Source organism: Chamaea fasciata, unplaced genomic scaffold (genome assembly GCF_029207755.1).
Source record: "Chamaea fasciata isolate MVZ Bird 193981 ecotype frontalis unplaced genomic scaffold, bChaFas1.0.hap1 SCAF_3, whole genome shotgun sequence".
In the NCBI taxonomy this organism is placed as follows: domain Eukaryota; kingdom Metazoa; phylum Chordata; class Aves; order Passeriformes; family Sylviidae; genus Chamaea; species Chamaea fasciata.
This window is the reverse complement of record NW_027094088.1, coordinates 65,033,756-65,057,681: the sequence shown is the minus strand read 5'-3', so window position 1 is coordinate 65,057,681 and position 23,926 is coordinate 65,033,756. Positions and strand designations below refer to the sequence as shown.

At 39.0% G+C, this 23,926-nt stretch overlaps 1 protein-coding gene across 2 annotated transcripts in view; it reads left to right on the top strand.

Annotated features, from left to right (window-relative positions):
• Window positions 1-23,926, top strand: part of SLC35F1 (solute carrier family 35 member F1) — a 232,914-nt gene that overhangs the window by 128,367 nt on the left and 80,621 nt on the right. For both annotated transcript variants that reach the window (XM_066179341.1, XM_066179340.1), the window contains exon 2: window positions 2,734-2,909. In XM_066179341.1, the coding sequence (XP_066035438.1) occupies window positions 2,734-2,909 (176 nt within the window). The remainder of the gene's footprint in view (window positions 1-2,733; window positions 2,910-23,926) is intronic.

Below are 23,926 nucleotides of genomic sequence, written 5' to 3'. Positions count from 1 at the left end.
TTCTCAATGACTTTTTAGGAATAAGACGATAAAATATAAATTACGTTTATAAGTTTATGAAATATAAAATACAGAAGCTGAGGACAGGCTGTATGTGTGTGTGTGTGTTTATGCTGTAGACATCAACTCTTTAGGAAAACTGCCACCTGTAGATGTGGTTGAATGACTTGGCAAAGAATCAACTATGAAAAAATATGGTTGTTTTATAAATTGCAAAATAGCAATGAGAGAATCAAAACCTACACCAGAGAGGGCTTCAGCTATCAAACACAGCTTTGAAATATACCTGGTGTTTTTCAGGTTTTGTTGGTTGGATTTTTAATGCAAATGTCAGTACAGGCTGGTTAGGCCTGGTGACACACCTGAATATAGGGAGCTGAACTAAAATATATGCCTTTTGTAAGACCTCATCAAACTTCCCACCAGTCTGAAAAAATGTAATGATTACTGTGGTTCCCAATAGCTAACAGCCCTAGGAAGCAAAAAATATGTTATTGTGAGAATCCTTTCCTGAGAGAGGGTGTGTTTAGCTTTATGTAAATCTCAGTAGGATCCAAGATGCTTCTCTTCAGAGCAGGTGCAGTCCCACAATGATTGTAATGCAACTTTCACTCACAGGCACAGCCGAGATGCAGGGACACACCTGCATTTCATGTAAAGCAGGCAACCGATTTACAAACATCTCATTTACTAATGAAATGAAACTATAGAAATGGCAGTAGGCAAGAGGACAACCCTGCATGAAGCTTAATTACGAAAGGATGCAGGAGACAATATCCAGCTTAATGAAGAACTGTAAACAAATGTGCAAGATTAATATGTGGATTTAAATTGCAGTCACTATTTAAATTTCCTATTCCATGTCAACAGCAGAGCAGGTAACAGCAGGAATTGAGGATCAACAGTGTAGGCAGCATTTGCATCACGGTCTTGGATGTCACCTTTGTTGAGTGTGCTTGTTTCCCATGGTTGTGTTTCACAGTAGAGTGAGTAATGTGAAAGCAGAGGTAGCAGTAGTAGAGTCTTACTTGCTACTTATCCAGCCATCTCCCATCAAAACACAGGGTTCAGCACAATAAAGTTTGTTCTTTACTCTGTGTGTCAGGCTGTTTGTCAGCGAGGTATGTTAGCTGAATATAACTACCCAGCCTCCTGTGCTTTCCTGTGTCTCTTTGGTTAAATCACGCCATGACTGACACCGTGACACATTAGTGGGAGGATTGTTTATGAGAAAAAGGGAAACAAATTTGACACTTGAGTTTACCAAGTTGTAGGAGCACAGATGCTCATCACTGCCAAACACGCAGAGCCGAGGTCAGGGAAATCTGTCAGGGAAAGCAAAGCAGCCTTGAAGCAACATTTGTTTTAACTGTCTGGCAGAGAACACACATGAAATACTGCTGTAGCTGAGCAGGGTGCTGCCCTCCTTCCTCTTCTCCCTTAGGATTGCCTAGTTCCCTTTCCTCATTCCAAGCTCAAATGAGACATTGCAGAACATGCTCCTCTCCTTCATGTCTTCCCCTAGGGAGCTCAGCTCCTCTTTCCTGAGAGTTGGTGGCAGCATCAGCAGCAGTGGGCAGGGCTCGGACCAGATGTCCCCTTTGCATGCCCTTTGCTCTCCCTGGTGTGGTTTTTCTTGCTTCTCTACCAGACCAACACTTTTGCATTTCATTCTTCTGCATGGGAAGGTGTAGCTGTAGAGCAGGCCTGGTCAGCACAAGAGTGCTGACATATGGGGGACCTGAGAAAACTCTTCAGGGTAATTTAAAAAATAAGAGATATTCCTGTGTTGTGGGCATAGGAGATCCTGTGACAAAATTTGGAAAAGGAGGATTGTTTGGACTCAGTTGGGCTGTCTGGTAAAGACAGCCCAAGAAGAGTAAAAGAGATGGAGGTATTTGAAGGAAAAAAGTCTTTCAGATATAGCAATTTCTGCAGTAAAGAGACAATTATAGGAAGACAGAGAACATGCACAAAAGAAGGAACTATTTGAGAACTGTGGGGAAAGAGAATGGGGTTGTAATAGGAGAATGCAGAAGATACTGGAGATGAAGAATAAGAAAAACAGATTAAAGCAAAAAGCCTAACTAGAAAATACATTTCTAACAACCAGAAGGAGACAGGAAGGGGAAAATTGGAACCTCCTGTTACCATCAAGCAGAAGAGAAAGTAAGCAGTTAAAAAGATGAAAGAAAATATAAATATATTTGCACAGTAGGTGGAAAGAATAGCTTATATGATGAAATGTAAATTCATCTTGATGATGAAACATAATCCTTTATCTTCTTTTTCTCTTTGGCTGCTGAGTCCTGAAAGAGCTGTGTTTCCCACTGTGTCTCGATGCTTCTGGGTCTTTCTGTTGAGGGGAGTGCTCAAAGGAAGCAGTACCATGTTTTGGTTGATTTAAACTATCATTTATCCTTTGTGAAATGTGAAATGCAAAATTAAATGATAGGGACATGCCATCTGCTGTTGTTTAACATGTGAATAAAAGCTCCTGTGTTGGTGCAATGTTTACGCTCATGATAAGAGCAGAAATAATGGAAATGTTATGTTGGTTATACCCAGAAGGTCCCCTCATTGACTGAAGCATCATGTTTCTTACGTGTCCCAGAAATGTTGAACATGACTTCTGGAGGAGGATGAGCATTTCCTCCTTAGTGAGGAGGATGAGCATTTCCTCCTTAGTGAGGAGGCTGAGTGTTTTATGTCTGTTATTCTCATTCCTTTCAGGGATCTCTTGCTGTCTGTGGCACTTGGCCAGGTGCTCTCCCTCCTTATCTGTGGCATTGGTCTCACAAGCAAGTATCTGTCAGAAGACTTCCATGCCAATACACCTGTTTTTCAAAGCTTCCTCAATTATATACTTCTGTTCTTGGTCTACACGACAACACTAGCCGTCAGACAAGGTAAGTGTCTCTCTGAAACTGTTTTAAAGAAAACAGTGGAGATAAAGGCTTTTGCAGAACAACAGTAAGCAGTATGATTTAGACACCTATACCACTAACATTTGTTCCATTTTTACCTGGAAATATGTATTGGATGAACTGATAAAAATACCAACAAATCTTCATTAGCAAAGAATGAGTCATTAGATCTCAAGGACTGGGGTACTACCTAAAAGCTAAAATAAACATCAGTACTTTTGAATTCTTATTGTTCTTGCCGTGCTGGGAAATACCAATATGCTTTACATCTTATGTAGACTAAGGAGAGCTCAGATGCGAGCAAAGAAGAGCTTGCTAGTTCTAGTTGCTGATCGTGGCAATTCAGTACTTCACTTACTAGACAGAAAGAAATAGCAACCAATTTTTAGCTACTGGGAAGTAGGAGATGAAGGGAGGGATTTTGATGTGTTCTCTCTCTGGGGGAATGTTTGGGCAGAGCAGCTCTGTGGCCCTATCACTGCTTTGCCATGGGATCTGTGTAACCAATCTGACCTCCAAAATAAGAAATGCATTATAGTATGCTTTGGTACTGTTTATCTAATGATCCTCTCTTTGACAGTCTATATATTATGGGGGGGTTGTGCCTTTCCTGCAAATCCCTCTGTTCTTTGAGATTTCGTTTCTAGAGGAGGTGTGGGAAGTGAATGCACTTAAGTACTTTTCTCAGCTGCTCTTCTTTTTTGTAATAATTTTATTTATTCACCTTCACAGAATGTGTAGATTAGAAGCTAAATAAAAGAGAAAAAATATGTGTTCTCCTGACATAAGGAGGGTAGGGCTCTGTGGAGGATAACAACTACAAAATGTATTAGGCTGTGGTACATTTATCAGCATACTGAAAAGCTCATGCTTTCTTACAGGAACAATGATTTTTGGGTCGTTCTTTGATGTTACATCTTTTAATGTTTTGGGAACAACCCTGAAGCCTAAGTTCTTCACTCGTAGTACAATCTTGTGATACAATGCTAAAAGTGTTCCAAAGCAGCAAGGACTTAATTTCTATGCGAAAAAATGAGCAGTCAAAAATATACCTCTGTACTCCAGCACAAAGCACTTTAGTGTATTACAACATAAGTTTTATAAACATTGGTCCCCACTGACATTTTTTAGAGGTGATAAAAAGCTAACATGCAAAGGAAATGTTGGCTCTTACATATGGAGAGATTGCTCGGGCAGTGTTTCACTCTCCTGGTTTTTCAGTTTGTGTAGGGGGAAACATCACCACATACTTTGCCAAAGGTTTAAAATGTGTTATTAGTAGCAGCTTTCTGGAGAACTGTGTTTAAAAATAATTATTCTGAGTGTAGGATTGCCTAGATGTTCAAAAATTCTGTCCCAGAAACGTCCTTCTCTGGACTGATTAAATACTGTCGAAGGCAAGTCCCTATATGGACTCTTAAACAGATTTTACTTTTTTGAAGATGCTGGCTTGTGAGAGGGTATATCCATATAGATACTGCATTCTACTGTGCATTACAGAGGCTAATTTGGAATAATGTTTGATCCCTGGTGTATCTTGACATCTAAAAAATGCTGTCAAGCACTCTGCTTTACTCATATATAAAAATGAACTAAAAATAAATATGGATTTATAAATAATATAAATATTATAATATAAATAATTTTCTGACTCTGCTTAAAAATATTGTGATGGACTAAAGGGCGTTTGTCAGAAATATCTGTTGTGCCAATAAGATAGATTTGGGAACTAAGTGGTAAAGTGTTAGGGATACGTGTAAAATATTTTCTGGACAAGTGAAGAGGGCTGGGGACAGTGTTTTAAAAAGCCTGTGACTGATTGCAGACCATATGAACAACAAGGGCACATGTGTAGTGTACCAATGGAATTGCCTGGAAAAGGAGCTGTCAAAAAAAACCCCAAAAACATGGCTTCATCCAAAAAAATCCAGAATAAATTGGCTACAGAAGCTATGAAAGCAGTGATCCAGGCATTCAGCATAACATTCCTGCTGGATGGTATAGCACTACACAGCCTATTTATTTACTCGGCATTTAATGTTGCCAACTGACTGAGCCTGACATTGTCTTTTTGCTTGTGTATTTATTCAAATCCATTATCTGTGTTTGTTTCATTAAGGCAGTTTCTCTAGCAGCTCCAATCATGTGGCTTCGTTAACAGATGGAAATCACATAATAATATTAATGATGATTCTGTTCTGTGTGCTGACATCATCAGAAAGGTTTTTTTTTTTTCAAGTATGGAACTTTTACTCTCTTTACAAGACTGAAATTTTTTAAAATAATTATCTTTCTCCTTCAGAAATCTTACCATCATAAATTGATTTGTAGTAAAAAGTAATTGTATCCCATTGTCTTTCTCTTTCCTTGCTTTCTTAATCCTTGTGATTTTTGCAGAAATGTACTGTTTAAAGCAATGTCACTTGAGGCAGGCAGAAAACCCCTGAATTCACTGTAGGACTGAAAGCTATAATTTCCTCAAGACGGAAAGACTTCCTCTTGCTTTAGAGGCTTCTTCCAAATTTTGATTTACTCTGGATGCCCTTTGATTTAGCTGTCCCTCACTGTTCTTACATACTCCCTGAGTGATAATGAAAAGGTAGAATTTGATGGGTCTCTGCAAATCGTCATTAGCAGATGATTAAAGCTACTGAGCTTTTCTGACTAAAGCCTTCTGCAGTGAATGCTCAGCTTCCAGCCGCTAAAGTTAGTCCAGCATCAGCAGCATCCACTACATTTTGATATTGTGGGATTGTTTTCCAAAATAATCTTACCACAGTGCTTGCTCTAATGGATACAAATATTAGGACTGTCACCTTGCAATGAATCAACATATCATCAGATAGTGGGGAGGCTGTTCAGATAGTAGAGGACTGTTCCTGCAAGTGTCAGAATCTCTGAGTGTTTAAAACTTCATTTCCATGTTAAAAAAAAAAAAATTAGAAAAGCCCCCCCAAAAAAACAAAACCAAACCCAGACCCACAAAAAATAAAAGTTTCAAGGAGTAAAAGTAGACCCAATAGGACTCAATAGTTTTATGCAGTGAAGTCCATGTAAGTAAGGCTTTTCATCATTATTGCAACTTTGTTCTCATGACCAGAAATAAAAAGTGACAAAAGCATTGAAGAGATTTGTTTTTGTGAGATTTTCATATGGACCTTAAAACATGGCTACCACTCAGGCACAGATCATGAAAAAGTGAAAGAACTTGTCTAAACTTTAATTTTTCTGATGAAAAATACATCTGCCAAACATTTAACAAGTAACGAGGGCATCTTCAGTTCCTTCTCTTGAGGTAGCTTTCTCTCATACCTGTGGTTTTCACAGCCAAAACTTGTATTTGTCCATGGTAACACCTCTGAGAAGGTTTTAACACATATTATCTCACCTCAGTCTCCTCATAAGCAGAGGATTCTGCTTAACAAAGTCTTGTAGGGATACTTCCCTACATCCTCTGGGTCATGTGTCATTATCAGTCCAGGAAAAGAAAAACCTTGGCTATCAGTAAGAAAAGCCTAAAATGGGTGAAATGGAGCTATGGGACATAGAGCTGGTGGAGATTAGTTTTAGCACCTTAAAAAGCAGTAAGTGGGAAATTGTCCATAGTGGACCAGAAGGTGTTAATTGCTAACAGCCAACATGGGAGCAAGCATCAGCAGCTTGCCACCAAAAATAAATTACTTCTAAAAGCCACGTCACATATGCTACAAATGAAAACAACACATCTACTAGACATCATTAAAACCAGAAAAAAATACAAAACTGCTATATTTTTGTTGTTGTTGTTATTCTGGAAAACAAGAAATGAGGGAGCAATGGACGTGTCTCCTGAGCAGACGGGAACCATAAAGCCTTGAGGGCCAGATTCTGCGTGAGTAGGGCTCCACATTGCAAGCTGTTCCTTGAATTTTAGTGCAACAAGTTACTGAGTGTTTTCAGCCCACCAGTATTAAGGGATGGCAATAATTTGCTAGTTCAGAAACATTTTTTATGAATCTCTTTATGTCTGGATGAGTTCTGCTTCTAGGCCAAGTGATGAGGTTATATCATCTGTCAATGGAAATAGAATTTTCCCTACAGTAACTGTAATGACTTAGATTTGACATATAATTAAAGGTGATCTGTGCCCCTGAGTAAGCCAGGGAGTCCTGTGAGACTGGTAAGATTGCAGACCTGTTACTGGCATATCATTTTTTTAAGCATTTCTATCTCGGGGTGGTTTATGCCATTAGTATCTCAGCCATGTTTAATTTCCTGATGTGTCTGCTATCTATGTATGTATTTCTATTTAGATAATGGCACCCCTCCCCAGCATCATTCCTACTTTACCAAAGTTGACCAAAACCGGCTAATTTAAGGAAAATAGAACACTACATAGGAGTTGCTTTTTTTCACTGCAGTGCTTGTCAACTATTTATTGAATGATAGAAAGGGCAAATGTCTCTTTTTACTTAATTCCATTCCACTAGTAAAGCTATATTAATACAAAGCTAGTCTTATGCACTTAACTTAGGTAGACATAAAAGAGTTTCTTTTAAAGCAGCACTTTTTTTTTGTCAATGGCCAGTAAGAACAATCTTGTTTGTCTGGGAAACAAACGAAGTATATGACTTAAGCTGATCAAACTATATTAAATATCATGTACTTTGAACAGTATATGCTGCACCATTGAGATGAAATGTATTCTGGAAAGGCATTGATCCTGTCAGAATTTGCGCTTCACTGTCATCCTAGAGAGGGAGTGATTTTGATTAGAAAATATCCATTTCAACATTGTTCAGTTTCCTAAGCATGCTCGTGCCACTGCTGTAAAACAAAGAGCTTGGTTATCCCTCCAGTCAAATAAAATGTTCAAAGCAGCAGCCAAGTAGCTTTATTGTCCTGTCTACCTGTGATAGAAGGGGTCCTTGGATTCTCAAGGCAACAGCTCAGCCCACACATTGGCCTGCCAACACGTGGCAGACATTGCGAGAAGCTGTGACATTGCCCTTGAAGCACAGGGAAAGGCATGTCCAGCTGGCCCATCTCTTCCATTTGACAAAGGTATGTAGAGATAGGACAGGGGGAAATGGCTTTAAACTGAAAGAAAGTAAGTTTAGATGCCCCATCCCTGAAAGTTTTCCAGGCTAGGTTGGATGGGGATCTGAGCAACCTGGTCTTGTAGAAGGTGTCCTTGCTCATGGCAAGGTGTTGGAACTGGATGATCTTCAAGGTCTTTTCCAACCCAAACCATTCTCTGTTTCTGTGATTCCCACAGCCCTCCCAGTGCAAGGGGCCACACTCATTCTGGGTTGTAAAAATGAAACACAGCAGCAAGTGTGGCTTGGAACCAGTGAAAGATAATGACCTTCAGGTCTTTGGTATTCTCATAGCAGCACTGCAGAATCTCCCTGCTGTGTTACACATTGCTGTCTGCAAGGCACTTTCTCCTAATTACTCTGGGCTTCTAATTAGGGATGCCAAACCTTGTGGGATATGTTTATTATGAAAATGGTCAGCCAAATAGTCCCTTTGTTTGGGATCTGAAGAGCCCTATTCATATTCAGAGGGAATTCTGTACTTTAGAAGAAATGAAACTATAATGCTGGCTATTTACAGGCACTTCAAATTGCAGAGATCTTTTTTTGTAATGTGCAATTTTCAGTTTTGGATAGCATGCTCAGAGGAGCAAGGATTATGATATGTTATGTATTTGGGATTTGCCTATCACATCATGGACACCACAGCAAGCTAGCTGGAAAAAAACGAGCATGACTAGAGCCAGATTTCTATTGAGTTCCATTTACATAATAATTGTGTTTGTGTTTGAATTTTCATTCTACTTTCAATTGAGTTTTTAAAATTTCCTGCTATAAAATGTTGACTGCTGCTGCTGCTGCTGAATGAACCTTCATTATTTTACTCTGTAGGTGATAACAATTCAGTGAGGTGTCAAACTTTCCAGGTATGTATAGTTTTCATACAGAATCTTGGGAGTTTTTTTCTTTATGATAGTTGATATAAACCATAGAATTTCCCTTCCCAGTCCAATGAAGTCTTCTTGCATTCTTAGCCATAATACTGAAACAGATGCAATTTCAGCACAGTATGATTATTCCACATAGCTGGAAAGGCAGGGTAAAAGATAGACCATGTTGGGGATACAAAGAAGGATTAAAATCAATAGGCTTGACCTCCGTCTTTTGTTTTGATTTGTTTGTCTATTTCTAGCAGAGAGGTTGGATGGTATTTTTTAATCCCCAGGGGTTTTTTTCACTGTCAGCTGTTCTTGTTACACTGGCCAGCAGACAGATGCTTTCTGCTTTGGCCCTGCTGCTCTTTTCCACTTACGCAAAGGAGCGGGTATCTCAGGGCTTAGTCAATTTTCATCAGGTGTGTTTTGCTTTGCCAGCTGTTTAACAAGATACAAATAAACACTTAGAGAGAGGAATCCTGGCCCCAAACATAGGACAAATAATATGGCAGGTAAAGGCTCAAAAAGCCTCTCAACTTTTTCTTTTTAGAGGTGTTTCTCTCAGTGAGGTGGTCCTGATTGTTAGGCTGGGCACCTGCTGTCCAAACCCACAGCATGCATCCTGTGTTACAAAATATCTTTCCTTTTTTAATCCTGGCCAAAGTAGCACATTCTATGCTCCTGCATGGTATCATTGGAATAAATCATGTACATCCCATAGCACATACAAGCTGAAATTTGGAAAGCACTGTTCCTCTAGGATGCAGGTGGCAGCAGTTTAGCATGAGCATTGTATGTCATGGCCTAACAATGCAATCACTAAAACAATCATGATAACCCCAAAGCAATAAAGGCCTGGCCTAATCAAGCATCCGTGCTGTAGCATTCTCTGTAGTAGAATCCCTTGATCCCTGATGCAATTCATTCAACCCTGAGAGATCTCTGGTCACTAAGTTGCTTTCGAAATAGCTTTGGTGCTCAAGGAAGTATCCTTTGTGCCATCAGAGACAAAAGCTGCAACAGGGCATTGTGTGAAAGGATAGGAACACCTCATTTTTCCTGTGCCTGCTGATTCAGACAAGAACACAGGAAAAAAAGGGAGTTCTCCAACCATTCTCTTGACCTAAATCAGGGAATGGGAGGTCTTGTCCACACAGAGAGTGAATTTGTTCTAAAGTTGCACTAGGGGTACGTCTCCTTGTAAAAAACTCCCTGGAGGATTCAAATCAGGCAGTTCAGATCACTCTCACTACAGGAAGCTCAGACCTCGTCATCTTTCTGGCTGCCAAGTTTATGCCCTCAGCCAGTACCTTCCAGACACAGCATTCAGATTTGCACCATGGTTCAAAGACTGGTGCATATTTTATGAGAGCAAACCTTACAGGCACTGAGTGCAGTGAGCGTGAAAGGGATGCTGAGCTTCAGGCTGGCCAAAGTCCTGGGTGATGAACCACGTTTGCATCAAGATGCTGCATCATTGCTGTGAGGCAATGTCTATACTCAGTATACTACTTGAGAAAAACACAGTTTTACCCTGGAGGTAAATGTACATTCATTTTAGGAACATTTAGCCAGCTGTGGCCATTTCATGCCAGTAAGTCTATAAATAGAAACCACAAATGCAGTAAAATGAGAAACATTGCAGTTACTCAGCTCACAGCTGCAAAGTCACAGGTAGCTAGCAGAATGTAGCAGAATCAAAAAATCATCGCAATGTGGCATTTCATACTGTCATGCTTTTCTTAGTGATGCCAGCACCTAAGTCTGAGAGGCAAATCTGCAACATATATTTGCAAGCATTTATGTTTGGATCAGGATTTAGATTTTGTTGCTGAGCCTGGGAAGCTCCCTCCTTGCTTACTTTTCCAGGAACCCTGCCAGTCCTTCGAAGACAGTGCCAATCTGAATACCAGTCTGTGAGTTCTTGTTTGAGAAGATAAACTTCATCACTAGAAAGATGAGTGGGCAGCCTCGAGGAAGCTCTGAGGAAGTGGTTTGTACCACTCATGCATCTTGCTGCTTGATTTTTGTCCCCATCTCTGCAGATGCCATTACATACATTTGTACCACAGGCTCAGGTAGGGGTACAGATGTTGTAGGTGAAAGAATCAAGGCACTTGAGCAGGTAGAATAGAAGGTATTTTATGAAACAGCCTTGGAAGTGCTGAAATACCGTGGCCATGAGCACAGATTGAGCTTTGAAACTTAGTCCACAGTATCAGGGTATTGCAGAGGGGTGAATGTTGTTCTCAGTAATTTTATTTGAGGGTAATGAAGCTTCCTATGTAGCCCAGATTGCCTCACAGTATGTCAAATAATAAATTGTCTCATAAGGATGTGAGCTGAATCACAAACACTCGATTTTTTTGTAGAATTAAGGGATAACTGTCCTTTGTACAGGCAGTATGTGGATCTGGCTCTTGTTAATACATAAACATCTCAAGTACTGTTTACAAAACCAACCATCCCTTCCCACTTCAATGAGGAAAGTTAATGGTTCTGATAAAATAGTGCACCCTTGATTCTACGGCTGTAAGCAGAATGCCAGGGTTGTCTCTGCTGCTTCATGCAGTATCAGTATTTCCCAGTGATTTATGGAATATTTAAACATTCATCAAGCCAAACAGCTAGCCAGGATAGCAGGATCCACATTCAGCACACGTAGCTGCAGCGTTCATATGGGAGATTTGAAGTGTGGTTACAAGATGATAACTGTATTGCCTGAAGGAGATAAGTCCCACTCTGCCAGAATGGTGCTTTGTATGTAATTAGTGTAAAAATTCAGAGGAATAGAGTTTATCCTTGCGATTGTCTTTCTCATTAAAAAAGAATCATAATGAAAGAACAAAGCAGTCTCTGCAGTGAATTGAATTAACTTCCTAAGTTTTCATTAAATCAAAGACTCAATAGCATCCCATTTTGCAGAGCCCAGTTGTAAACTGTACACAAGACTTGCAGCAAAGTCCCTGTGAAGATCACATCCTTTCTGAAGGTTTGGAAGAACTACCTTTTCTAAAATAAAGACTATAAGACAGCATGAATCAAGGAAATAAAAAGTTATGCCAGTAGGATAAAGCTGTATTCTCAACTTATTCTTCTGTCTCACACTTAATACTTAGTCCTAATATAAGCAGTGATTTTGTCTTCTTTAATGTCCTTTACTACCAAGGTAATAAATATATTTATTGTTACAACTAAATACATCTTTGAGGCAAAAATGTACAAATATCCTGGAAGTTTATCTACCACTTTGTAAGCATTTTTTCCTTTGCATTTGGCCGAACTGTTAGCTATTGGCATCTGGTCACCTTGAATTCCTGTTACATTTCTGGATGACAGTGCTATAATAATAATTGCAGCTTCATCTGAAAGAATGTTTATAAATGCAGTGCTCAGTATTCAAGTTGCAGTTGTGCTGTGTTCTCTCCCTTCTGCTCATGAGCTGCCAAGCACAGGTCACAGGACACCAAAGTCACTTCTGGAGGGTGATCCCTTCGGGGTGCAGGGGCCTGGAGACTCACCTCTTCGCCTGTGTGTCCCTTTGGCTGCAACACTGCTTCACAAACCTTGAGGATGCTTTAGACCCAATTCACTACAGAACAGAGCAGCTCAAGGTTATTAGCAACCAGCTCTGTTAGAAGCTCCCCCTACATTATCTTTCCTGATTTAACATTAAAGAGAAAAGGAGAAGGATAATATATGCTGTCTATCAGCCTCCTCCATTTCTTGCACACATTTCCCTGATGAGAGGAGGGAGCTTTGAGGTAAAGGTGGGAGCTTTGCTGACAGCAGTAGTGAGTGCTCCAAATACACAGGGGAGGGAAAGCATGTCTCAAAGGAGCACTTACCCCTTAGTTTTCAGTTATATCACAGTGACAGTCAATTCACAGAGATATTTTTGGAACTTTTACAGAAATATAGCAAATAAGGTTTCAGAGGAAAATTACACATCTGTGCCTTTTCTGAGTTAAATATTCATTAACTTGATTCTGTGCAGCTACTAGAACGTTTACACAATATCACTTGTCCGTGCTGCTCTGATTATCTGTCTGTGATCTGATACTTGGTTTTGTTTTGTCTAATTCCAAAGGAGGTTTTAATACCCCAGAGTAGAGATGGACTGTCATTATTTTAATAAAATAGATCTGCACTGATTTGCATCACTGATGACATAAGGGAGGGAGTGCCATGTTCATGACCATAAATTTTGATATATGCTGTTTGTTTTCATGGCTAGTCGGAATCTTTGGTTTGAACTTGCTTTCAAGTGTCCTATTAAGATTTCAACAGTTTGGTGTGGAAAAAGAACAACTAGTGCCCTTATTTATTGAGTTTGGCATGTAAGAGGTTTGTTTCCATTTAAAAGGACCTGAGGTAGTTTATATTGATGGAGTTTTTCCATGCACACACATCTAATTATATACATGTGTACATATAAAAAACCCCAGACTGTGTGTTTTTGGTAGAATTTATTTTTAGAATTATTTTGTATTGCTTATCATCTCAAGATCCCAGAACTTCATGTTTTCCTGAGCTAGGCTTCATGCTCATTTGGGCAGGCATATGATAAGAAACAGGCCACAACATGACTAGGAACATTTCCTGTCCACTCACAGCTTTTATAGCAATTCAAAGAGATGAAATGCCACAAGGGGAACAGAAAACTTGGCAATTGCCAAGCTTTCCATGTCACCAGTGAGCTCTTCCCAGGCATGGATGTGAATTCCAGAGTGCATGGATGCTGGTGAAGGACCCTATGGAGTCTTTTGCAATAGTGTGTTGAAACTAAATTGGGTTAAATTTTGTCTTAGGACAAAATGTCTTGTGTTAAGATTGTATTCCAAAGCTGAAGAGACCATCAGAAGCACTTGGAGGATTCCAGTGAATTTCTGATGCTCTCATGACTGAGCCAAACCTGATGTAGAAATGCTTTCTGGAAACCGGTCCCCGCTAAAGCTGGAGATTAGAGGTTTGCATGAACTTGGCCATTGAATCAGGCAGCCAGCAGTCATTGGGTTGAGTGCTTTCTAAGAAAACCAGGTAGGTCAGGGAGTGCTAGGCTGGCAGGAGCTGAAGTTACAGAAATAACTTCACAGCAGGAAGTCTGAGGGGATTTTAATTGGATGTTGGACATGGTCCTGCCTTAGTTTGTGAGGAACCACAGCCTGTCAGATAGGCAAGGTGGAGAAACCCTGCCAAGGGCCAAGCACAGTGCATCAAAAAGCATATGCCCTGATATTTTAGTTCCTCTTTCCATGAAAGCACGATTGGCACGTACCACTGTCACATCCCAAGTGACATGTTCCTCATCCCGCTGGTGTTTTATACCTGTGGCAGACCGCCTTTTTCTCTGGAGAGTGCTCTGCTGAGGATCTATAGGGAAAATAATAATCACTAGAAGTTACTGAGCAGAAATAGGACTAAAACTTACATTTTTCCTCACACTGCAGCTGTAACACTGAAATTGCATGGATAATAATACTTGGGAATGTTTGAGAATCTGCAGTGCATGATTGAGATCTAAACACTCAAACCCACCTACTTTTTCTCTGGTGAATGGAGTATTAGAAATGTGGGAATCCAGCCACTTTTAATTTAGCAAGGATATTGGATGTGTTTATTTCTTCTATTGTTGTTTGCCTAGAAAATATAAAATAGTCTGTTTTTATCAGAAGAGTATTTCTCTGAAGCATGGAGTAAAATAAAACCAATAAAAAAGAAAGTAGGGTTCTTTTATCTTTGAAGGAGATGGCACATTGCAGAAAAGAAATGTGTTGCTGCTTCAAGGTGAGAGAACTCAAGTCATATCTCAGAACAGCCTACTTTTAAGAAGACAACTGATGGTGGCATTTATGATAGTATTTTTTGCCAGTAATATAATGACTGCTCAATAGAATCTTTTTCCAAAATAGAGAGCACACTCACCAAGACCTTTTCAGGAGTCTGTTAAAATAAACATAAGATACAAGGCAACACAGAAGTTTGGACATGTATACATAACTACTTCCCCTTGTATACATTTACTTTTCTATTAACAAAAGTGGGTGATTGCAGGGAGGAGTTCCCAGAGTGTCAGTGAAAGAGTTGCACCATTGCTATGCCTTGATGATAGAAACATTTTAGCAGGGCTGACTCATTTCATACATGGACTGTATTTCAGTGTCTCTGTCTATAAGGACTGTATCCATGCCTAAAGCTGTATGAAGACATGTCATCTTTATGGCGGATTAATCTCTCTTTAAAACCACCTTTGTACAGTCTTGATTTAAAAGCAAGGTGCTTGTTTCAGTTGTCAAGCAGTGAAGACAGTGGTAGCCCTCTTTGCAGAGAAAGGAGGGAGTCTAAAATGTAGAGGTGCCATGTCAATGAACTTGTATGGAAAAGCACAAGATGCTTTCTATCAATACGTATTTCTAAGCATATACACACCAAGTACTTAAAAAATACTTATAAGTATGTGCACTGGAAATTCAAACTTTAACAGTGAAATAAGCACAAGGCAACTGCCACAAGAAAGAAAATCCCATCTTCAAATTTACACAGGATGTTTCTGCTTGAAATTTCCACAATTACCTTTGTTTTTCTTTACATGGCCACCTGATAGTACAGCAGCAACTCATTCCAGATTGGAAGTTGCATACTGCAAATCTTCAGGTTCTGTCAACATTCCTTCTCAGTCTTTTCACAAAAGAATCAGGTTTTTTTAGTCCAATATTTCAGATTTTTTCAATAACCTGACAAAATGGCATCTCCTTTTTTCTTAATATTTTGAACAGTGATATAAAAATGGGAACTCTTTGTCAGCTGTCCCTGTTGTGTGCATTACAGAGGCATTTCTTCACATGCGTTTGGTGAAGCTTTTGTTTATTTCCATAATTTTAATGAGTCCTGCTTTGGTGAGGAAACACTGTATCTTCTGTTAATGACAATTCACATTGTTATTGAGAGATAAGCTGCTTGAGTATGTTTTTTTCAAAAATTACCTATCATACTATTAATATTTTCCACTGTTGCTTTTATTTTGTCCCTTCTTGAGCTCTGTTTAATATTTTATGAATTTAATCTGTTATGTACAAAGTTGTATTTAATGGACTTGACCAATTATTGGTTATAGATTTAAGCAACACTTAAAGAAGCAGAATTTTACACAGAAAAAATTCTCTCTGAGTATTGAGAGAGATCATTGGCAAGTATAAAAAGCTGTAGAATTAAGGAAGTAGCAGGTGATGGAATCAATAGCAGTGATGTTTGTCATTGCCTTTTGCAGTCTCATAGACAAAGATTAATATTTGTTAATTGGAAGTAATTAGTTGTAGAAGCCAAAATTTATATCTTCAGTGAAGATTTATGAACAAATTACTGATAAGTGATTTCAATAGAAAATCATATCCCATATCAACGGTGCCATTCAAGAATAAAGCATTTCCCTTCAAGGAATTTAGTAAACTAGATTTCTTCATTACAACTTAATTTTATTACCTATTAACATTGCTAACTTCAAAGCAAGGACAATAAGTATTTTAATAGATAGACTGGTAATAAGTATTTCAGAGCTTTAAATGATAGCAAGAAAGGGGTTTTATTCACTTTTGTCCAAATTTATATTGCCTAGTGATAATTATATGATCATAAAAAGTAGTAAGACCTCCTCAGTTAAATTTGCAGAGGAGATTTAGTGACCCAGTTGAACCACTCACTGCATAGCAATCACCTACTAAATTTAAGAACCAGTATTAAAAAAGTATCTTCCAGGGATAATATATAGATACAAGAAATCATGGTGCAAGGTTTTCAGTTAGGAACTTTATATTTCTGTAAATCTTTTGCCGAGCATAACCAATGCTTCCTCTCAAAAGTGGTTACCATCTAGTAGGTAAGGAAAATATTAATATGAGAAATTGAGTTTGGTGAGGCTTCAGGAAGACGTGGTCAGAGAAGAAGTTCTTGGGAACGTTGTCAGACATCTGCAAGGTGGGAAAGCTCAGAAAACAGAGATATTTGCTCTGAAAACCACCCTTGTAGCCCAGCAGCATCCTTAGCAAGAGGATAATTCTTGTTGTGTTGATCCATTCACTATGCCCTAGGCACCAAGACAGTGGGTGTGTAGCAGAACAGCACAGTCACCAAACAGACACTCCAAAAAGATTGTAGTCAGCCTTTTCTTCTTAGTAGAGAAGACACAGGAGTGTTTCCACCAGCACTGCCTGGATTCCTCCCTGAGACCTGCCTAGGTCATTCTTCCCCTCTAGAGGTCAAGTGTTCCCAGCATGGGAAAGTGGTATTCAATTAGCTGTGTGTCACTGCAGAAAGGATTTGAAACATCACTGCTGGAACTCTGGTTTTGCTGGTTTGATTGACAAAAGGACTCTGTGAGGGAACTGCTGGGGAAAGAGACTGCAGACAGGAGCACTTAAATGGAATAGTTTCTCAAGGACTATTTCCTGAAGAACTGATCTCTGGTTTCCCAACTCTGAATGGCACTGGAGTCACAAAGTGGCATTGCTCAGTGATCATCTCCTGTAAATGCTCAGACTGCCCTGTTTCCAGGGTGAAATGACCGAGAGGAGCAAAAGGGATTTTGGTTCCTGCATGTGGAAATAGAATTCTGTGCTTTGCCTCTGTCAAACTCAAAAGCAGGCACAGGCTGCAAAACCAAATGCACTGGATGCCTGAAGTTGCAGATGACAGAGTCTCCAGATGGTTACATGGTGGCTGGCTGTTTGGGCAGTCAGGTTTGGGTTTTACATTATTATTTACCAGACCAACCATATGCAAATTGCAAATCGGCGGGGAGGGGGAGAGAGGGTCAGCTATTTGTGGGCAAGAGCCGATGTTTGATGGTACCCCTTTCAAAATCCTTGACTTTCTCAGGGGATAATTGTTCGGAGAAAAATTGTCTTTGATCTTGTCCTGTTCTGCTTGATTTTGTCCAGTTCTGGTTGAAAAGACTGAATGACATTAAGGCTGAAATAGAGATAGCCACAAGATTGAACATGGAATTAATATTTAGAAATTGGTTGAACCTGGCTAAAAGCAAAGTGCAGCAGAAACCAATCTTTTATTTTAACTTCAGAACATAAATACATTAGGATCTTTCTGTAGCCTTCTGGAAAATTTTGAAGGTTGCATATAAAGAAATCTGTGAAGAGATTGCCTGAGCAGACAAATGGACGTAAATTAAGGAAACAAAGCTGTAAAGAGCCGTGGGAGCTGAGACCAAAACACTGATGTAGGCTTGCAGAAAGCTGAGTGAGTCAGCATGCCTGGAGAACAGCAGTTCGCATCCTCTGTGTAATTTGAGAGCCCTGTGTCGCATCTGTGATCAGAGGAATTCCCTGCTGATTCCATTTATCCCTGCCATACCAAAATAATTTTTATGCTGCTTGTCCTACTGTCAGTGCCATCCAAAGCTTTATTTCTCTTCTTAGTTTTGATCTCCTCTTTGCGTGTCCTTTCATTTGTATTAGACTCCATTCCCTGCTTCCCTATCTTCATCCTATAAGCATTTTTGTAATTTATTCCAAATATTACCTATAGATGGGAATTGCTTCTTAACTGATCACGTCTTTGAAATTATCCTCAGACGATGCATTTGATTTTGAATGAGGCATTAACTTCTTTTGTACTTACTCTGTGTTAATATGTTAGGAACAATTTTTATTCCAATATAGTTTCATGTGGACAAAATTTGTTTTCTATTTTTAGGAGGAGAAATGAAATGAACATCAAAGCAGCAATGCTGGGTCATACAAGGCATGCTGTTATAAAAATAAATGATACAATAAGACCAAATTATGAGGAAACTTCTCAGGGCCTTTGTCTGAAATAATCTAATGTATAAAGGTGAATTATGTGCCACAGAGCAAGAGAAAAAAGAAAAGTACCTGCCTTTTAGAATGTTTTCTCTGTCACAGAGTTGCATTTTCACTGTGTCAGTAATGGATTGCATCCATATCCAAAATACAGACAGAAATTGAATGAAATTTCACAAGGATTTGATTTATGTATAAGCTGTAATGAGAATTTTTCATATAGATGACTTTTGAGGAAACATAGACTATTTTGAAGTCAGGCATTTTATTAACACAGAAGTGTCCAATCAGCTTTTGAGCTATATGCTATAATAACACAGACAAATTTGCATTTCTACCTTTTTGAAATATAGTAAATATGAATAGTATCTGATAGGGATTTGATGATTAAACATTTCATCACAAATACTGGTGCAGTTAATCTGAGCAGGATAACCTTTTCACAGCTGCTGCCATGGAAATAAAACCAATGAAGTTATGTTTGAAAGGTGTGCCCCTTGTGGTTAGAGTTCAGTCAAGCATGGTCTTACGGAATTTGCAGATTCAGTTCTGTTCAGCACAGGTTCCTACAAGGCAGTAAATCACACCAGAAGCACACAGATTATCTATCTGTCCATCCGTCCATTACTGTGGTTGCTGACTGCCTTTAAAAGATGTTTTATTCTAGATGCCATATGTTCAAATGCATTACACAACAAGTTTAAATTGTCAAAATTCTATTTCTAGCTTTGATTCAGTGTGTAACACTGAACAAGTTGTTTAAAGTATAATCTTATTCTTGTTTCTCTGCTGTGAACAGGAAAGAAAATCAGCAGAGGCAGTGAAGCGAACTGCCAAACATTGTGCTTTGTACAGAACAGTGCTGCCAGCTTTTATAGAACACTGTTGTGAAGAGATTCATGATAATAAATATGTCTGTTTTTTTCTTAAGACCCTCATTTAATTTTGTCAACTGAAAATTCCTTCTCTGAGTTTCATAAGAACTATGTTTCTTACATGGTAGCAAAGAAAAGTTTTCAAACATGGAATCTTAATTTCTTCTTATAATATCAAATTTACTATGTTCAGCATAATGAGATTCTGTAAGCCCTCTCAAATTTCAAATGAGATATTTCATTTGAAGAAATTTTTGAGTGTTTGTGGTTGAGTGTGCTGAGAAGGGTGCCTGCCTGATTGGTAGGTTTGGTAGCTGGCACTCTGAAAAGGAGATTACACGTGCCTGTGCTCTTTTTGGCCAGAGGAAGATAAAATAATGGCAAGTGAGTGAAAAGACTGAACAGTGCCTCTGATGTTATGCCCAATGCATGCAGTTTGTCCACTCATCCAAGCTTTTAAAAGGATAATAGAGTGTACAGCCTTCGTTGAGTGCAGGAGTGTCCCATGCCACCAAAAGCACGCAGGCTGCTGAAGTGTTGTTATGATGGCTGCCTGCTCCCTCCACTTGTAAAAGGAAGAAAATCTACTGGCAGCAGGTACAGCTTGTGAAGGAGGACAAGATGCTATTTGCCACTTTTGACAGTTATCTTGTAAAGCAAACTCTTAGGCATGTACTGAAGCAATTATGTTTACCTATGTGCCTGCTGTGGGTCATTGCAGCTGGAATCCAGTATCAGAATATCCTGCAGGTCTTGTGGCTTTAGTCTTGCAAAGGTAGCTTAGGTACAGCTATGTACTGGGTGACATGCATTTCCAATCCAATGAATTAGATCCCTTTCAGTCTTAGTGGCCTGATGCCCCAGCAATGGCCCCAGTTGTTCATTCTAAAACCAGTTGTAATGACTTTACCATCTCACCCTCCCACTCAGGAACAGTATGTGGCAGTGTGTTCCTTCCAGTAATAGTGAATTCTTATTTGCTGATTCTGGATGATCACTGTCAATACTTTTTTGTCTGGCCTTGGCAGACTGCCTTTTGTCTTCTGGCTCCAGTAAGTGAGCAGCTCCTCCTTCCCTGCTGTTCCCAGTTGCCTTGTTAAATCCATCATATTAGAAAGCTCAATTGCTGTGGTAACATGCAAGAAAAGCCACCCAATTGAGAAGCTCTCCTGTGTTTACTTTTCACACTTCCTGCTTGGTTCAAATGCCCCACTGGCAACTCTAGCTAGCTTGTTAAAAGATTCCTTCCCCTACTAATGAAACAGCAGTGACCCACCTTCTGCAGGTCTGTTTTGGTACGGGAGGTAGAACGGTGTTGAACAAATTCAGAGTCTTCTTTCTTGTGCCCTAAAGAAATTTGGAGTTCCATGATATTTTCTGCCTTCAACTGCCTACTACTCAAGGAGTTGAAATAGTCTCTGGGAAGATTTCTTTATTTTCTAACACCAGATAGCATCGTTTTGACACGTTTGAATTTATCTGTAATATGGGCTAGAACCTGTGAAGTATTCTACAAAGCAGTATCATTAAAGCTAGTGTGTATCCTGCCTAAATGGATCTTCTGCCATTTTTGAGTCTAGATAAAAGTAGGGTCATGTCTCTTTATTAAGAAGAGCAAATTCACAAAGTAGAAGGTGAGAGAGTTTTTAATTTTCCAGTTGAATATTGCAGATTGCTCTTGATGTCTGACAAGGTTGGGCACAACGAAAGGAACACTGTTGGCATTTTAAATGACCAGAGAAATGAGAAAAAAACCCTTTTGATCTTTTCTATCTCTAAACAGGAATCCATAGTAATAATGCTTTTCTACTGTGGCTGCAGGATTAGACCTGACTTAAGTTGGCCCTACAGCCGGGTGGGAATGGTCCTGTATCCTGTTGCCTTCACTAATTGCTTATGAATCAAAGTCAAAATAGAGCACGTTGAGATTGGCTTTCCAACACCTTCCTTTAGACAAAGCCTGTGCGTGTCATGCCATGGTAGTAATAATATTGAAATTTATACCACCCATAAACCTTTTATAGCAGTGTAATTAGTTGGGCTATTAGTACTACCCAAGCTTAGCCTTATTTTATTGCTATGAACACAGCCTGTAATCACATAAATGGTAATAAGTATATATTAAAACACTTAAGGGCACTGTATAAACACAAGCATTTTAGTCTCTCTTGTGAGTCTTCTTTGTGAGCAGAAGTAGGGGATCCTACAGCTTTTCCTCTCCTGTGGGTACTTATTTCCATGCTCTCCTTAGAGGGTCCTCTAGTGCGAAATAAGATTGTAAAACTTCTGTTGTTTTCAGTAATGTGACTCTGCTGACTTCTGTGCTAGGTGCAAAGTAGGCAATAAATAGGAAGAAAACTGGATTCAAATTCATTGATTTCTGCAAATCAGAGATGTGTTACTGTGTTCTCAATAGTAGATTATTCAAATGAGCTTCTTATTGTCTTGTGGTTTGTGCTGGTTTATAGAATTAATAATAGTCTGTAAATAGGGCAATATTTTGGAGAAGAGAAGATGCAACTTTTAATTTATAGTACCTTCTTGAATAGAAAGCACCGTCCTTTTGGCTTTGCAACTTGCTGCTGGGTTTGTTCTGTGCCCTGTAAAGGAGACTGGATGGCTATTCCTGTTGTGTATCACTCCATATCTCCAATTTCCCTCCCAGTTGGCCTATGCACCATCTAATGATATTTCTGATGTTTCTGGATCCCTAGTGCAAGTCAGCTGGTACAACATCAATTTGGCAGTTTAACGCTGGGGAGAAGAGAGTGTTCACAAAACCAAAATGGGATGTTTCCTTGTAGTGTTAATAGCCAGGAGGAGATTCACTGTGCTGGTGAGCAGGTTTTTGAAAGGAATTAAATAGGCCAGGAGCTAACTGCAAGGAAATTGGTCAATAATCATCATCCAACCAGAATAAAATGAAATTTACTTAAGTGGCCTAGAATGACTGTGTATCAGTCTTGGGCATTCTTCCCACATTAATAATCTAAATGTAATAGGGAGGGAAAAGAAGTCGGTACTGATCACTTGATTCAAAAGGAATCAAAAGCAGTTTCCATCATAGTCCCCTCAGGACTGCTTCTATATCTTCCAGAAAAAAGACCCCAAACAAACTCATATCTGTGTGGGAACTCAATTTCTGTTACATTTATTAGTGCCACCTTTGCAGCATTTTGCACAAAGCTATGATAAACATTAATATCAAAGAACATAGTTACTATATTTTAGATTTCTGACTTCCAAGGTTACAGCTTAGTTACATAAAAGCTTTCCTAACACTTCTTATGCCTGAAATCTTCCATTCTTGAGGGTCAACCCAGTCTGTTGTTTGGGTACATGAAACTACTAATAAATGCTTCTTAAAAGCATCAGGTCTTCATGATTTGCTACTCTTGTAGAAAAAAAAATTAGAAAGCTGAATTCAAAACATAAATATATTTGTCCACAAAACTGCAATTCTTCTGAGCACCATAGTCAGAGCTATCACAGGAGAATTTGTAAGGAAAAGTTGAACTTTTGACTTCATCACATTTTTTGAATTCTTGAAATTATAGCATCATGTCTACTCTTCAAGAACTTTTAGTTCTTGTGGATTGAATGAGATTTTGTTTGACAGCTTCTCTGAAGATCAAATTTTGGACTTCATCTCTATTACATAGAGTTTCTTAGCTCTAAGGGATTATTGCTTCTGGGCTGGATGGAGGGTCAAGTCCCTTGCTATTTTCTCTTAATATAGTCCTGCTTTTTCAGCTTTTACATGCTACTGTTTAATTTTAAAGATGTTTTTAGTGTTTCTCAAGAAAAAAGCCTATTATTAAATCATAAAGTACTCTGCTACTTGGAAAATATGTCAGAAGCATGCTCCAGAGACTTAAATATTTTTAAATTGTTTATTTTTCTATACTTTTTCTGCTTCATTACAACTTAAGCATCCATAAATTGGTGTCATCCTAAGAGATCTTGTAAACCCTGAGGGCCTCCCAATATTGCCAATACCCTAATTGCTTTTAAGCACATCTCGGGTGGTTCCTGGCATGCTCCAATACAAAAGTCAACAAATGGTGGTTGAGAGATGCAGTTACTCTAAGATGAGAGATTAAAAAGTAAGAGAGGAGAGGAAATTAAACAAAGAACAAAATAAAGCAGACCTTTCAAGTTTTCCAGGACAAAATCCTTATTAAAACTGGCCAAGTTTCTCATTCCATGAAAGCGATTGCTGTAATTGAACCAAGTGTGAAATAGTTACAATCAGGAAGGGACAGATTCCAAAAGACATTTACTCCTGACTTATGGTTCATCCATATTTGCGTTGCAAAGAGTATTCTGAAACTTTCCTTGAGCATTATTAGGGGTTTG